Source organism: Pan paniscus, chromosome 14 (genome assembly GCF_029289425.2).
Source record: "Pan paniscus chromosome 14, NHGRI_mPanPan1-v2.0_pri, whole genome shotgun sequence".
In the NCBI taxonomy this organism is placed as follows: Eukaryota; Metazoa; Chordata; class Mammalia; order Primates; family Hominidae; genus Pan; species Pan paniscus.
This window is the reverse complement of record NC_073263.2, coordinates 36,381,696-36,398,991: the sequence shown is the minus strand read 5'-3', so window position 1 is coordinate 36,398,991 and position 17,296 is coordinate 36,381,696. Positions and strand designations below refer to the sequence as shown.

Sequence of the window (17,296 nt, the reverse complement as noted above, 5' to 3'; positions counted from 1 at the left end):
TCTACAGGCCATGAAGAAATAGAAGTCTCTACATTCAGATGGATAGGAGGCATTATATTTTTATCAGTGTTAGGAATATACCGTAGATATTTTACATTAAAACTGAAGTCACAGAGATGATTCAAATTCTTCTTCATAAAGAAGTGAGTGTTTACTTGAACATCGTTAACATTTTGATGAAGGGTCATTGACAAAGAAGCCATACACATTCGCTGTGTCAACTCCTCACTTCAGACTATTCGTGAGGCACATAATCTTTTTTTTTCTGCATAGTTGTGGAATATGAATACATTAAGGGGAATTTAATGGTTTATGATCCATGTCACTGTTTGATGGTGATGTTGAATGTTTGGTCTCTGGTGTCATAAGGCAGCGTACGTATACGATAGCTTATAAAAGGGGAAGAAATTATTTGTTTCTCTGCCACCCTCACCTGTAGCAGTTTTAGTTTAAAACCTTTTATTTACCCTTCTTAGTTTATTTTCTGTCCGTATAACTGAAAATTATTGTTTGTTAAGAAAGAGATAGATGTATGATGTCAAAGGCAGATGGCAGACTTCGGGGTTAATGTCATTGTTATCGTAATTGTCTGTTTATTCCAAAACATTTACCTTTTTTTAAGACCTTATTTTTTAGAGCAGTTTTAGAACATTTACTTTTTATGAGTTTTTATTAATACTTGCCTGTGGTTGACAAATCAGTAGTGTGATTAGAACCAAGATCTGTCCTATTCATACCCAGAGACAAACTCTTCTAAATAATTCCTGCTTAGTTCTTTCATATTTCTCTCTATTATTACTAAGAATTATGACAGTAACTCTAGATAATATATAATATGCTTACAGATCTATTTCCAAATTTATCACCTTTTAGATAATGTCATTGACTCTCTACCATAAAAGATGAGGATTTCACTCACATACATATATATATATATATATATATATATATATATATATATATATATATGCAGTTTTTTTTTTTTTTGAGATGGAGTCTTGCTCTGCCCAGGCTGGAGTGCAGTGGTGCGATCTTGGCTCACTGCAAGCTCCGCCTCCTGGGTTCATGCCATTCTCCTGCCTCAGCCCCCCAAGTAGCTGGGACTACAGGCACCCGCAACCACGCCCAGCTAATTTTTTGTATTTTTAGTAGAGACGGGGTTTCACTGTGTTAGCCAGGATGGTCTCGATCTCCTGACCTCATGATCCACCTGCCTTGGCCTTCCAAAGTGCTGGGATTACAGGCATGAGCCACCGTGCCCAGCCTCACTCACTTATGTTTTCATCTTCTTCCTTCCTCCTCTTCTCATCCTTGATATCTGTATTTTAGTTCATAGTTTGTATTTGTTTTTGGTTATTCCAGTGGTTTCCATTGTGGAATTCGGGGGTAAGAATTATTTGTCCTCAGAAGGGCATTGGTCTGTTGACTTCTAGTAGCCAGGGTTAGAGTGGGAAGTTGAGGTCGGTTGATTCTCATTTCTTTGTAGGTGACTTTGCGGTGATCCTCTAGGAGCTTTTGTAATATTCCAGTTATCCCGCAGTGTTTGAAATTCAAGATGGAAAGACTAGGTCTGGATCTTTTTTTCATTAATTGAGCTCTGCACACTCTGGCTCTTTTCAACATGAAGACGTAGGTCCTTTGTAGCTCTTTGAGGTTTTCCTTTGTTATTTCTTAGACCACTTCCCCCTTGTATTTTCTTTGCTTCCCTGTCTGGAACTTATGTTGGTCACAGATGGCTCTTCAACAACAGTTTTGGAGTAGCTACTTTATGCCAGGCATTGTAACCTTCTAGGAGTCGGTAGGACGTGAGGGCCTGGGCAAAGCTTGCCCTTAAGAATTTGAATTTATTCTGAAATTTTGTATATAATCAGAATCAAGAACAGTAACATTCTTTTTAAAAAATGAAACCCAGAAAAGCATAGTAAATGAACAAACATCATTTATGTTTTGTTATTGCTGCTTATTTTATTTTTTTGAGACAGAGTTTCACTCTTGTCACCCAGGCTGGAGTGCAATGATATGATCTCGGCTCACTGCAACTTCCACCTCCCAGATTCAAGCGATTCTCCTGCCTCAGCCTCCTGAATAGCTGGGATTACAGGTGCCCGCCACCACACCCGGCTAATTGTATTTTTAATAGAGACGGGGTTTCACCACGTTGGCTAGGCTGGTCTCAAACTCCTGACCTCAGGTGATCTGGCCGCCTCGGCCTCTCAAAGTGCTGGTATTACAGGCGTGAGCCACTGTGCCCTGCTGCTGCTTATCTTTTACTTAGTCACTTTTATTATTATTCACTGTTTGTATTTTACTTAATAACTTTTTACTCACTTTGTAATTAGTAATAACTAATTACTCACCTTGAAATCTTTCCATTAAGGACACATAGAATGTTTTTATTTCAGTGGCACTGCTGAACCTGAAATTGAGTCTGGTCATCTAAATAATTCAACATGATCTCTGAAGGAAAAGTATTCTGGGGATCACTTAGGGTTTCATTGCAAGCAATAGAAACTGATTTTGCCTTGGGGGAAAAAAAGACTTATTTGGCAGAATTAAAGAAAGATGTAACAATCAGGTCGCCAGAAGGCGAGGTATTAGGACAGCTCTGGTCATTTCCAAGGTAGGAATAAATAGCAGGTCTCTTTAGAGTGCTGACACTGGAAAGATCCTCCTCCTGCTTTTGTGAATTATGACATTCTGCTTAAGATTCCGGTTACAAGGAGAAGACTGTTACCTTAGCTTACTCACATGCTTGCTTCTTAGGTGGAGATGGGGACTTAATCGACAGGTTTATGATGAGCACAAAGACTAATGGGAGTAGTTCCCAAGGGGAAAAACAGCTCTATCATCAAAAAAAAAAAATAGATAAGAACAGCAATTATCCACTCTGTTGTGTACTGATGAGCAATGTTCAATTCTAACTGCCTTGTTCCTTTCTGATCCTAGTACTGCCTCCTGTGCTCGTGCCAAGACACAGTGAATATAACCCCCAGCTCAGCCTCCTGGCCAAGTTCCGCAGCGCCTCCCTGCACAGTGAGCCACTCATGCCACACAACGCCACCTATCCTGACTCTTTCCAGCAGCCTCCATGCTCTGCACTCCCTCCCTCACCCAGCCACGCGTTCTCCCAGTCCCCGTGCACGGCCAGCTACCCTCACTCCCCAGGAAGTCCTTCTGAGCCAGAGAGTCCCTATCAACACTCAGGTCAGTAAGAACTATGGTCTGTGGGGAAATACGGGAAAATAAGCCCAACATCATGATTTATGATGAACAGTCACAATGACAGTCATTGTAACTGTCATTCATATAGTATAAACAGTTTACAAAGCAATCAGCCTTGAAATGATTAGGACTATACCTATTTTGAAGCAGTTACCCTGGAGATAGAACATGTTTTTCCTCTAGTTTTAGTTCTAATGCTCTGGAAGCTCTCAGAAACTAAATGGATTTGAATAGTATCCCTGGGAATTTCCAAGGATTTTTTTTTTTTAAGGCAGTAGAAATAAGATGAAAAGACTTCTGTAATCCAAGCAGAAGACTTGGCCTGAGGACAAGCAACATGGAAGATCAATGCTAGGCCTTTACCTTGGTTGCCTCTTTCAACAATCAAAGGAAGCCCTTGCCTAAAACATATGCCTGCATCCTTTGAGTGAGGCAGAAAGTGAAGCCCCAGCTCCAGCCAGTGCATTATCCCTTTCTGCCATGTGAAGCCAGGACAGCATCTTAAATATAGAGCTCTTCAGTTTGCTGAACTGAGAAAGCATATGGAAGGGAAAGGGAGCCTCTAGCATGCTGTCATAATTGCTCTTGCTACCATACCTGTAAAGTGGATCTAAGTTGAGATAATGAATAAAAGATACATATGCACTTCGTGAGTGTGAGATAAATACTATGTGGAGCTGACAAGTTCCTAAAGGCATGCATAAATACGTTTGGTGCCAGATGTTACAATCTGCCTCATTCATTTATTCCTATAATCATTTATTTAATGGATATTTATTAAACTCTTACTATATGCAAGCATTGCCTTAGGATTGCTGAAAGGGGAATTAAAAGGTTAATAAAAATTGTCCCTACAATGTGGGAAGATAAAGAGGGAATTGCCTCTTCACCTCTCAGTTACTTAGTTCCTTTTGCTCCTCAGCAAGTTAGATAAGCATCTATTATATTTATTGCACTATATTATATAATTCCTGTGTGTCTATTTTCCCCATTGAACAGTGAGCCTTTTTTTTCTATGTCTAGCACAGAGCCTGAAATGCAGTGGTTGCTCATCAGTTGCTTATTGAATAAATAAATTACTACACAGGCATTTATTTATTTTTATTTTTTATTTTGAGACGGAGTCTTGCTCTGTCACCCAGGTTGGAGTGCAGTGGCATGATCCTGGCTTACTGCAGTCTCTGCCTCCCAGGTTCAAGCAATCCTCCCACCTCAGTCTCCCAAATAGCTGGGATTGCAGGGGTGTACCACCATGCCCAGCTAGTTTTTGCATTTTTAGTAGAGACGGGGTTTCACCATGTTGGCCAGGCTAGTCTTGAACTCCTGACCTCAGGTGATCTGCCCGCCTCGGCCTCCCAAAGTGCTGGGATTACAGGCAGGTGCCACTGCACCCAGCCCACACAGGCATTAGAACATGGACATGGAGCTCCAGACCATAGGCACAGGTTTTATTGACTCAGTAAGTGATGACTGAGCACCTGCTAAGTGTCTGGCACTGGGCCAGTGCTAGAGGTGCAGTGATGATTAAGACAATGTAGTTGTCCCCCCTTATCTGAGGTTTCAGCTACCGGAGGTCAGTTGCAGCCTGAAAATACTGAATGGAAAATTCCAGAAATAAACAATTCATAAATTTTAAATTGTATGTGGGGATGAAACTTCGTGCCATCCTATCCAGGTTCTGAATCATTCCATTGCCCAGCGCATCCACGTTGTAGACGCTATCCACCTGTGAGTCAATTAGTAGCTGTCTCTGTGATCAGATCTACTGTTGAGGTCACTCTGATTTAATAGTGACCACAGAGTGCAAGAGTAGTGATGCTGGCATATTGTTCTAGTTGTTTTACTTTATTATTAGTTACTGTTCCTAATCTCTTACTGTGTTTAATTTATAAATTAAACTTTATCACAGGTATGTATAGGAAAAAAAACATACTATATGTGGTATTCTGTACTAGCCACAACTTCAGGTATCCACTGGGGGTCTCGGACTGTATCTCTGGTGGAGAAGTGGGGACTACTGTGGTCTCTGACCTTCAGGAGGCAGTAGCTATTGAGAGCCATCACATACAGGTAGCCTGTAGCAGTCCAGGCAAGTGATTATAAGGACTTGAACTAAAACAGGGATGTGGGGTTGGAAAGAGGGCAGTGAATTGGAGGAGGGAGGTCCAACAGGACTTACTGTAGGGTGAAGGCAGAGATGCTGGAGGGTAGCTTGAGAGTCATTCACTCGGTGTAGGAGCAGATGGTTGAAGTTTTGCAAGTGGCTGAGTTCACTGAGAAAGAAGAAATACAACAGAAAGAGAAGTCATTTGAGGACAGAACCTTGGTTAAGGAACAGGAGGATAATTGTGTTGCAAAATATATATTTACCTAACATACCTCTATGCTACAAAGACCTCCTGTGCTGACTTTGAATTCCTGCCCTGGTTCCTCTGACAGGTTGATGTTCTTTTTACTCTTCCCACCCAAGCAGGACAGACACCAACAATGATGCAGAAGCTGGTTAGTTTCTCACCGAAGGCATAGCCCTTTTCACTTCAAAGAAAATAATTCTTGTCTGAATGATTAACAGCAAAATGCCAACCTGAGTAACAGACCTGTAGATAAACAAGAGTAAAAGGAACCTTTGCGATTTACTGGTTCAGCCTCTAAATTTTTTAAAAAGCTCTATTGAGGTATAATTCACATACCATACAACCACCCATTTCAAGTGTACAATTCAGTGGTTTCTCATATGTTAATTTTTTTCAAGCAGTGGTGAAATATATCTAACACAAAATTTGTTTAACCATTTTTTTTTTTTTTTGAGATGGAGTTTTGCTCTTGTTGCCCAGGCTGGAGTGCAATGGCGCAATCTCGGCTCACTGCAACCTCCACCTCCCAGGTACAAGCCATTCTCCTGTCTCAGCCTTCCAAGTACCTCGGATTACAGACATGCGCCACCACACCCGGCTAATTTTCTTGTATTTAGTAGAGACGGGGTTTCACCATGTTAGGCTGGTCATGAACTCCTGACCTCAGGTGATCCACCCGCCTCGGCCTCCGAAAGTGCTGGGATTATAGGCATGCTCCACTGCACCCAGCCCATTTTAACCATTTTTAAGAGTACAGTCTGGCTGGGTGCAGTGGCTCCCGCCTGTAATCCCAGCACTTTGGGAGGCTTAGGCAGGCGGATCACTTGAGGTCAGCAGTTTGAGACCAGCCTGGCCAACATGGTGAAGCCCCATCTCTACTAAAAATACAAAAGTTAGCTGGGCGTGGTGGTGCACGTCTGTAATTCAGCTACTCAGGAGACTGAGGCACGAGAATCGCTTGAATCCAGGAGTCGGAGGCTGCAGTGAGCTGAGATCGTGCCACTGCATTCTAGCCTGGGTGAGGACTATTTAAAAAAAAAAAAAGTACAATCTGATGGCATTAGGTGCATTCATAATGTTGTGCAACCATCACCATATCTATTTTCAAAAATTTTTTCATCACCCCAAACAGAAACTCCGTCCTGATTAAGCAATAGCTCCGTATTTCCCTACTTTGCCAGCCCCTGGTAAGCTCTATCTACTTTCTGTCTCTCTGAATTTGCCTATTGCAAGTACCTCATATACTAGATTCATGCAATATTTGCCCCTTTGTGTATGTTTTATTTCACTTAGCCAAGTATTTTCACAGTTTGTGTTGTGGCATATATCGGTAGTTCATCTTTGTGACTGAACGATATCTCATTGTATGGCTATACCACATTTTAAAAAATCAATTCATTAGCTGTTGGATATTTGGATTGTTCCCACCTTTTGGCTCTAGTAAATAACACCCTGCTTTCAATTCCTTTGGGTATATACCTAGGAGTGGAAGTGCTACATTATATGGTAATTCTATTTTCAGTCCCCCTTTTTTTAATTTTAATTTTTTAGAGATAGGGCCTTGTTTTGTTACCCAGGCTGGAGTATGGTGGCACGGTCATAGCTCACTGTAACTTCAAACTCCTGGGTTCAAGTCATCCTCCTCAGCCTCTGAGTAGCTAGGATTACAGGCGTACACCACCATGCCCAGCTAATTTTTAATTTTTGGTAGGATGGGGTCTCATCATGTTGCCCAGGCTGGCCTCAAACCCCTGGACTCAGGTGATCCTCCCACTTCAGCCTCCCAAAATGCTAAGATTACAGGTGTGAGCCACTGTGCTCAGCCTGTTCTGCTTCTTGAGTAAATAGACATATTTAGTCAAAGACCTACAAAAAGGTCATCTTGCCTTATAACTTTTTCACCAAAGTCATAGGAGTCATAGTCCATTTTCTCACAAGGAAATACCTTACCCATGGTTTCCTAGTATGGTCCACGAACCCTGCATTAGAATTGCCACTGGGGCATGTTAAAATGTACATGGCTACATTCAACCACTGACCTATTGAATCGGAATTGCTAAGGATGGGGCCAGGAATCTGCATTTTTAGCAAGCTCCACTGGCAATTTTTGTGTACACTTAAGTGTGAGAACTACTTGTGTGGACAATTCGATACAACAAAGGCAGATTGATCCAACCTTTTACGCTGTTGTATTCCACCACGCATGTTAACAAGACCATTCTGAACTAACATTAGACATGCATACTGAAGGAATCGGTTGTTTTGTGCTGAGGTCCTCCATAAAGAGTTTTTCCTGTGCCTCATGAGTTTTTACTGTGTTATGAATTACTATCCATGGAATGCATCCCATTTGCCTAACCATGATCACTGTCCAGTCACAGGACTGTCATTTGGGTAGAAGGGCCCTTCTCAGCGTGCCTTGGGTACAAGGTTATAATTACGTTTCAGGTATCCTGAAGTATCTCAGGGATAGAGCGTCCCCGTGGCCATTGTACAATTTGTGACAACATAGAAGCTGAAAATTAAGCTCACTTCAAAGAAGGTTTAGCTTTCTCTGTGTTTTGCAAGCCAGATCACAGACTATTCTGCTATGAGAAAAGCTAGGAGAACAGGTTCTGCATTTGAAAGTCTTGCCCTGAAGTCATGAGAACTCAATGATAACTCAAAAGTCGGAGGGAAAATGAATTGACCCTTTAGTGAGGCTCTCAGAACAACCAGTTTCTTCTGTAGGGTACTCACAATGTCACTTCAGAAGAGCCTTGTTACATTAATATGGTCTCTCTGTAGGAGTAGCACTGTCCACCAAGCTCAGCAGTTTAATGGCAAAAGATGTCGGATCCAACTGTCTTTGTGTGGTTTATCGATTTGACAATTCCTTTGTTCTACTGCTTTCTTTTAGTTGACACACCACCCCTGCCTTATCATGCCACAGAAGCCTCTGAGACCCAGAGTGGCCAACCTGTAGATGCCACAGCTGATAGACATTTAGTGCTATCGATACCAAATGGAGGTAAATTGCAGATGAACAGTGAAATGTAGCTGTTTTCCAAAAGTATTTCCTATTACCCCCAAACAAAGCAACTCAAAAAAGAAAACCAGAAATGTACTGGCCTGCTGTTTTGCATGTGTTTTAAGAGGCAAATGGGATGGCTTTGCATTTTAACTTTGACATTCCTTAGTACAATAGAATTAATGTTTTGTTTATCATCATTACTAGAACAAGTTAACTTTTTATTTTAACTCAGCATTTAGAAGTTTGTAGTTCTTGATGTTAAGTATGGAGTTGGGAACTCAAGAAGTTAGGGATTTTATTCTATTTGTGTTTTTACTATATGTTTATAGTGGTGTCTTTCAGTTGGCCAGAGAGATACTCTTAGAAATATACATAAATGAGGTTTTTACAAAATTTTATTTGCTTCTTATAATAGTCTAGATAAGTGTTGCTCGACTTTAATGTTCATATAAACCACGTTGTGATCTTGCATAAATGCAGATTTTTATTCTGTAGATCTTACGGTGGGGTCCAAGAATCTACATTGTTAAGCTTCCATGTAATGCAGAGGCTACTGTTCCATGAGCCAGATCTTGAGTAGAGAGGTTCTAAAGAAGTGTACCATTTGAAATACTCCAAGTGAATATTTTATAAGCTAAGATCCTTTTGTAAGAGAAATAATAACCCCCAAATTTATCTGTTTCATAAATTTATATTTAGTGCATATAGGAACACACTCTAGTTGCAAGAATGACAAGGATGTTCAAGGAAGAGAAAGGTAATACAATCACTAGAAAGGCAGAGAAAGGGTGTGAGTGGCAAAGAAAGAAGGAACTCTGAACTTTGGTTAGTTACAGGAAAGTGACTTAACTTTATGTTGGGTGTGAAAACATCCATGGGTTTCCTGATGAAATATCCAGCTCTCTTTAAATGTTTTTTTTTTCCATGCATAACTAGATATCCACAAAGCAGAATGTGAGCCCCTCTATGTGGAAGGTTTTTTTTTCCTTAAATAATTTAATGTCTTATTCAGCATTATTGATTTGCTTTTTATCATAGTCAAACTATTGTTTTCCATGTCTAGTTTGTTAGAAAATGATACTTTTTGCCACAAGGATTCAAGTGGGCACAGTAACAGCAACATGCCATCTTTCACATGTTTCTGAAAGAAGAGGTGACCTGCCAGCTTCCTTTGAGCTGTGCTTGCTTTAGGGCCGACAGTTTTTTTATGTTCATCTGTTCATGTCATGTTTTCCCTGGCCCCTTCATGACCAATACACATGTTTATAAATGCTCTAGCCATGGAAGATGAACAAGGACCATGGGCTCTACATCTCAGGTGTGCTAGTGAAATAGCCAGCCCCAAGCAGCTCCCATGAGAGCTACAGGTTCTAAAAGATTGCAGAGCGGCATGCTTGGTCTTGCAGCCAACTTTCTGGTGAAAAGCATTAACTAAGTTTCCTGGTGGAATCATGAACTACACAGCCCAGGTATGACAGTAGCCATGTGCTCTCTGGTTTGTTTTCTTCCAGACTTTCGACCAGTTTGTTATGAGGAGCCCCAGCACTGGTGCTCGGTCGCCTACTATGAACTGAACAACCGAGTTGGGGAGACATTCCAGGCTTCCTCCCGAAGTGTGCTCATAGATGGGTTCACCGACCCTTCAAATAACAGGAACAGATTCTGTCTTGGACTTCTTTCTAATGTAAACAGAAACTCAACGATAGAAAATACCAGGAGACATATAGGAAAGGGTAAGAGCAAAGATGTTATTCCTTTAGTCATCTAGCCGAAATGTAGATGGTCATGTGTGTAGAAGTGCACGTGACCACCCTCACATGTTGGTCACGTGCCCCTGTGGAAGGACCCCAGGGCTGGTGAGCTCTGAGATAGCTCTGACATTACCACTGGGGAAAGCACATAGGTTGTCAGGATCTTAGTCCCTCTTCCTCTAATGTCATCATGCCACTTTCTAGGGGTGGCATGGAGTGGGGATTGTGAAGACAAGCAAGATGATAAATATGAAGAAAGCCGGATGAAATTATTAAATAGAACTGTTATGCATTATTTTTCATTTCCCTAAAACTTACAAACTAGGATCATTTCTGAAGAACAGGAATTCTGACTAGATGATTATTTGTATCAGGTGAAGTTCCCTTTGGAGACTTAGCAGCTAGGTAGTTAGAAAGAATGACTGATTTATGTCTGGAAGCCTTTGGCATGTGATTGGGGCTCTCCTGTGTGCAGGCTGATTGGGTACAAGTCATACTGGTCTCTTTTCTGACCAGTGATGCTTTTGAAGCCCATCTCATTGGTCTGAGTGATGGTAGCAAATCCCAGCTGAGTGTGTGGTCTGGCTGAGGATCTTTAAATTATTTTCTTTTCTATTGGAATAGTTGGTATCTTCGAATGATACCATGGAGTCATAGATGTGAAGAACCTTCAGTCATTTGACCTTTCCTCTCTCCATCCAGCACTTAAGCCACCTCGGGAAGGGAGCCTCAGCCTTTTCTTTCAAATTTCCAGGCGAGATTCATTGTTCCATTGGTGATGCATTCTAATATTCTTCCTAACATACCTTCAAAATGTCTCCTGTTGGAGTAAACCTAAAAGCCATTGTTTAGAAACAGGTTGAAATCATTCATTGATGTTGACTCTTAATGGAGACAGTTACTTTATGTTTATTTATATTCTGTCTCCATAGTGGCTTTGAGGCAACTTACGAGAAACCATTGCAGTGAAATGATAAATGAAAAATAGAAAATCAGAAACAGGTCGAGGGGAGGGGAGAAGAATCCAGATATGTCATCCATAAGGGTTAGCATTGTTAACCAAACTAAGCAGGGTCGGGCCTGGTTAGTACTTGGATGGGAGAATGCCTGACCTCCTGGGAATGCAGCCCTGTAGGTCTCAACCTTATTTTACCTAACCCCTATTCAAGATGGAGTTGCCGTGGTTCAAACGTCTCTGACACAGAGAGCTGGAGAAGATGGTGGTGATTTTACTCTAGGTTTCCTGACAAGGAGGGAAGAAATGAAAAACTCACTCTGGAATGTAATTTTTATCCCAAAGGGGGAAAATAGCCATTCCTCAAAGGAAATAATCTTTGAATTAATTCCTAAACAAGTTTCTTGAGCATGGCTTTACTTTCAAATGATTTTTAGAAGAACCTTCAGTGAACTCTCAAGGCAAAACATTAACACATAATGTTGTGAAGCAGTTTGCTGAGGAGCTTTGCAGATTGGTCTGCATGTTCAAGTTCTGCTGGTGCCAGTGGATCCAAAGACAGGATTAAAATATTAAAGGAGTGCTGAATGTGTTCTAGGAACCTGTCTGCAAGTCGCTTCTTCAAGGTGCTCCTGCTGAGGACACGGAGAGTGTGTGGTAGTCTGTTTCGTTGCTATAAAGGAATACCTGAGACTGGGTAATTTATTAAAAAAAGAGGTTTATTTGGCCCATGGGTCTGCAGGCTGTACTGGCATGTGCTTCTGGTGAGGGCTTTAGGAAGCTTCTGAAAATCATTGTGTAAGGCAAAGGAGAGCCTGTGGGTCCCCTGGGAAGAGACAGAAAGAGAAGGGAGGGAGGTGCTGGTCTCTTTTTAACAAACTGATCTGGCAGGAACTAATAGAGTGAGAATCCACTCATTACCTCAAGGAGGGCACCAAGCAGATCATGAGAGATCCTTCTGTGTGACCCAGATACCTCCCACCAAGCCCCACCTCCAATATTGAGAATCAGATTTCGATATGAGATTTGGAGGAGTCAAATGTCCCAATTATATCAGTAGCTCCTGTGTTGTTGACTGAGAGCTCATCTTTAGGGTTAAGAAGCCACATGAGCAAGAGCTGGGACTGATGACCTGTTCTGCAAACTGGAGCACCTAATAGTGCTCCCCTCAATGCAAGGGCACTCATTGTCACATGGTCTGAAGGCAAAGTTACAGTTTTCTCAGAGCTGCTTAGAAATTACTCCAATGTGGAAAAAATTTTTTTTTAGACATGCCACAAGCCTTGCCATAAAGCGTGGGTGGAAAAAAGTGTTGGCTTGGGAGATTTTAAAGCAAGGGCAGTCAGTCTTCTGTGAGATCACAGGATTCTCTCTCAGATGCTGCCATGGGTTGTCTGGTTCTGAGCAGCATGGCTTCCAGGAGCACCAGCCTGAGTAAGTTATCTGCAAAATGCATTCCTAGGCTAGCAAATGAGTTAACTTGCTCTGTGGAGTTAATTAACAGACATTAGGTTTTAGTAATATGCATTCATCTCACAAGTACTTACTGAGCGTCGACTCTCAGCCAGACTGGACACTAGGGATGCAACAGTGGAAAAAAGACAATGACCAGACTTCCTGGATTACTTGCTGCTGGGGAAAGACAGACACGAAATACAACATATAGTATGTCCAATAGAGAAACACAAAGCAGGGGAGAGAATGGAGACTTTAAACCAGCGTAACCAGGGAAGGCCTTCCTGAAAAAGTGACATTTGAGCAGATGTTACCAGAAAGGTGTCCCGATTCAGACCCCAAGAGAAGATTCTTGGAACTCACACAAGAAAGAATTTGGGGTGAGTCCATAGAGTAAACTGAAAGCAAGTTTATTAGAGAAGTAAAGAAACAAAAGAATGGCTACTCCACAGGCAGAGCAGCAGCATGGGCTGTTCGACTGATAATGTAGTTATTTCTTGATTATATGCTAAACAAAGGGTGGACTTTTTCCTTTTTCATGAGTTTTCTGGGAAAGGGGTGGAGATTTCCTGGAGCTGAGGGTTCATTTCCTTTTTAGACTATATAGGGTAACCTCTGGGCATGGCCATGGAATCTGTAAACTGTCATGGTGCTAGTGGGAGTGTCTTTTAGCATGCTGATGCATTATAATTAGCATATAATGAGCAGTGAGGATGACTAGAGGTCACTTTCATGCCATCTTGGTTTGGGTGGGTTTTGGCTGGCTTCTTTATGGCACTCTGTTTTACCAGCAGGGTCTTTGTGACCTGTATCTCGTGCCAACCTCCTATGTCATCCTGTGACTAAGAATTCCTAGCATCCTGAGAATGCAGCCCAGTAGGTCTCCACCTTATTTTACTCAGCCCCTATTCAAGATGGAGTTGCTCTGGTTCAAATGGCTGTGACACAGAGAGCAAGGAAGTCAGTGTTCGTGGAGCCTGAACCAGTCTGTCAGGTTAAATTTTAGAGCTCCCTGGCTGAGGAGAGGGTCCATTGAAATTGTTGCGGGGCCTTCCAATTTTATTTTTGGTTTACAATATGATCTGACTTTACACTTTCGAAAAGATTGCCTGGCTGTTCTATTGAGATTAATTAGACGGTGATGGGCAAGGATGGAAGATTTTTTTTTTTTTTTTTGAGACGGGAGTCTTGCTCTGTCACCCAGGCTGGAGTGCAATGAAACGATCTCAGCTTACTGCAACCTCTGCCTCCAGAGTTCAAGCGATTCTCCTGTCTCAGCCTCCTGAGTAGCTGAGATTACAGGCGCACACCACCACACCCAGCTAATTTTTGTATTTTTAGTAGAGAAAGGGTTTCTTCATGTTGGCCAGGCTGGTCTCGAACTCCTGACCTCGGGTGATCCCCTGCCTTGGCCTCCCAAAGTGCTGGGATTACAGGTGTAAGCCACCGCACCTGGCCTGAATATATCATTTTTAAAAATTCTTTTTAGTGGCCAGACGCAGTGGCTCATGCCTGTAATCCCAGCAATTTGGGAGGCCAAGGCAGGCAGGTCACCTGAGGTCGGGAGTTCGAGACCAGCCTGGCCAACATAGTGAAACTCCGTCTCTACTAAAAATACAAAAAATTAGCCAGGTGTGGTGGCGGGTGCCTGTAATACCAGCTATGCGGGAGGCTGAGGCAGGAGAATCACTTGAATCCAGGAGGTGGAGGTTGCAGTGAGCCAAGACCGTGCCATTGCACTCCAGCCTGGGCAATAGTGCAAGGCTCCATCTCAAAAAAAAAAAAATTCTTTTTATTATAGTTAATGATGAGCCATTCCCCTACCCAGTAGATATCAATTAGCCTTCACACCATTTCTGGCTTTTATTCCTTGTGACTTAAATTAGCTAAATGGCTGGCCCTGCTAAAGGAAGGTCACGTTGCCACCCTGTCAGCAGTGCGTGCATTTTGAGTTTTGTTTTCTCTAGTGGTGATGATGGGTCCTCATTTACCCCACTTACCATCTAGTGGGTATGTCCCTGAGGTAGAGGGGCTGGTAGAAAGCATTTATTTGTAGCCATGCAGCAGTTAACTGGTACAAAGGGACTGAACTTATGACTTTGACCTCACTAGCAAGATGCTTTAAATAGCTACTAACAGTTAGCACTAGCACACCAAAAGCTACCACTTTTGTGTAGGTAGCTTTTGTCAAAGGCAATACCTTGGGCAGCCTGGAACATCTCATTCCAGTGTGGGATCTATCCATATTCTTCCTTAGAAACTAGGCAGACCACTTGAACTCTCTACAATGACATATCAAATAATAATAATATGATGATGATGATAGCTACCCCCACTGATTACCTAATATGTAAGAGACACGCTGGTGGCCGGGCATGGTGGCTCATGCCTGTAATCCCAGCACTTTGGGAGGACGAGGCGGGTGGATCATGAGGTCAGGAGATCGAGACCATCCTGGCTAACACACTGAAACCCCGTCTCTACTAAAAAATACAAAAAAAAATTAGCCGGGTGTGGTGGCAGGCGCCTGTAGTCCCAGCTACTCGGGAGGCTGAGGCAGGAGAGTGGCGTGAACCCAGGAGGCAGAGCTTGCAGTGAGCCGAGTTGGTGCCACTGCACTCCAGCCTGGGCGACAGAGCGAGACTCCATCTCAAAAAAAAAAAAAAAAAAAGGTAAAAAAATTTCTCCCTTTGTGGGAGAAAAAAAGTGATAACCATTAACCCTGGTTATTGAACTTTCTGAGATAGATCAAGCGTATCCTGAAAATAATTATCACATATTCCAAATCATTGCATTGTTTTTGGAATTGGGCTTTTTTTAAACCATTTTATGAATCTTTATTTTCTTGTATATCTCAAGTTCTGTATAATTCTAGTAATTCTTCTTGTTTTATGAAAGGAATTATCCTGACATAAGGATTTCGCCAGTCAGCTCCTTGCAGAGGTGTTACCGGAAAGCGGTCCTGACCCAGACCCCAAAAGAAGGTTCTTAGATCTCTCACAAGAAAGAATTTAAGGCGAATCCATAGAGTAAAGTGAGGGCAAGTTTATTAAGAAAGGAAAGGAATAAAGAATGGCTGCTCCATGGACAAAGCAGCCACCAGGGCTACTGGTTGCCTATTTTTATGGTTATTTCTTTTTTTTTTTTTGAGATGGAGTTTCACTCTTGTTGCCTAGGCTGGAGTGCAATGGCACAATCTCGGCTCACCTCAACCTCTGCCTCCCGGGTTCAAGCGATTCTCCTGCCTCAGCCTCCCGAGTAGCTGGGATTACAGGCATGTGCCACCATGCCCGCCTAATTTTGTATTTTTAGTAGAGATGGGGTTTCTCCATATTGCTCAGGCTGGTCTCAAACTCCCGACCTCAAGCAATCCGCCCGCCTCGGCTTCCCAAAGTGCTGGGATTACAGGTGTGAGCCACCGTGCCTGGCTGGTTATTTCCTGATTATATGCTAAACAATGGGTAGATTATTCATGCCTCCCCTTTTTAGACCATATAGGGTAACTTCCTGATGTTACCATGTTCGCCATGGCATTTGTAAATTGTCATGGCACTGGTGGGAGTGTAGTAGTGAGAATGACCAGAGGTCACTCTCATCGCCATCTTGGTTTTGGCCAGCTTCTTTATTGCAGCCTGTTTCATCAGCAAGGTGTTTATGACCTGTATCTTGTGCCAACCTATCTCATCCTATGACTTAGAATGCCTACCCGTCTGGGAATGCAGCCCAGTAGGTCTTAGCCTTATTTTACCCAGCTTCTAATCAAGACGGAGTCACTCTGGTTCAAACTCCTTGGGCAGAGGGTCTGCATGTCCAGGTGGTATTTGGGTTGCTTCCTTTCCCAATGGATTTCACTTCCCTGTCTCAAAATAGTCCTTTTGTTCTGCCTCTGAACACATGTAAGGCTTCTCATCTTAAAAAAAGCAAATTCTAAAAAATATTTTAACATAGGATGCAATGTCATACTGTTACAGTCATTAAACTTGATGTTGCAGAATACTTAATATCCTGAGAAAATGTTCACAAGATATTATTAACTGAAAACAAGTTTTAAAACATCCTGTAGAGTATGATCCCAATTTTCTTCTTAAAAATGCACATGGCTGAGCATGGTGGCTCACACCTGTAATCCCAGCACTTTGGGAGGTCGAGGTGGGTGGATTGCTTGAGCGTAGGAGTTCACGACCAGGTGGGCAGCATGGTGAGACCCTGTCACTACAAAAAATACAAAAAAGTTAGCTGAGTATGGTGGCGTGCATCTGTAGCCCCAACTAGGCAGGAGACTGTCTCAAAAACACATAAAAAAGACTGAAAAATGTTAATAGCTAATAACTAATAGATGTTAGCTTTGATTATTTCTGGGCCGTGGATTTGTGGCTGATTTTTCTTTTCTGTCTGTATTTTCTAAATTTTCTATAGTGGGCTTTCTTGATCCTGTGAGGATGGGGTGGGCATGGTGTGTAAGGGTGCTCTGGAAGGCAGCAGCAGTGGTAAGGGAGACACCTCACAGTGCAGCCCAGGCAGAGTGGCTGCGTGTTTGAGTGACAGT

General features: G+C 42.3%; 1 protein-coding gene across 2 annotated transcripts in view; it reads left to right on the top strand.

The window, feature by feature from the left end:
* The window catches only part of SMAD9 (SMAD family member 9), a 75,149-nt gene that overhangs the window by 44,127 nt on the left and 13,726 nt on the right, over positions 1-17,296 (top strand). The window contains exons 3-5 of one of the 2 annotated variants that reach the window (XM_034936587.3): positions 2,947-3,204; positions 8,476-8,586; positions 10,101-10,322. In XM_034936587.3, the coding sequence (XP_034792478.1) occupies positions 2,947-3,204; positions 8,476-8,586; positions 10,101-10,322 (591 nt within the window). The remainder of the gene's footprint in view (positions 1-2,946; positions 3,205-8,475; positions 8,587-10,100; positions 10,323-17,296) is intronic. The other variant, XM_034936591.3, reaches the window with a different exon arrangement.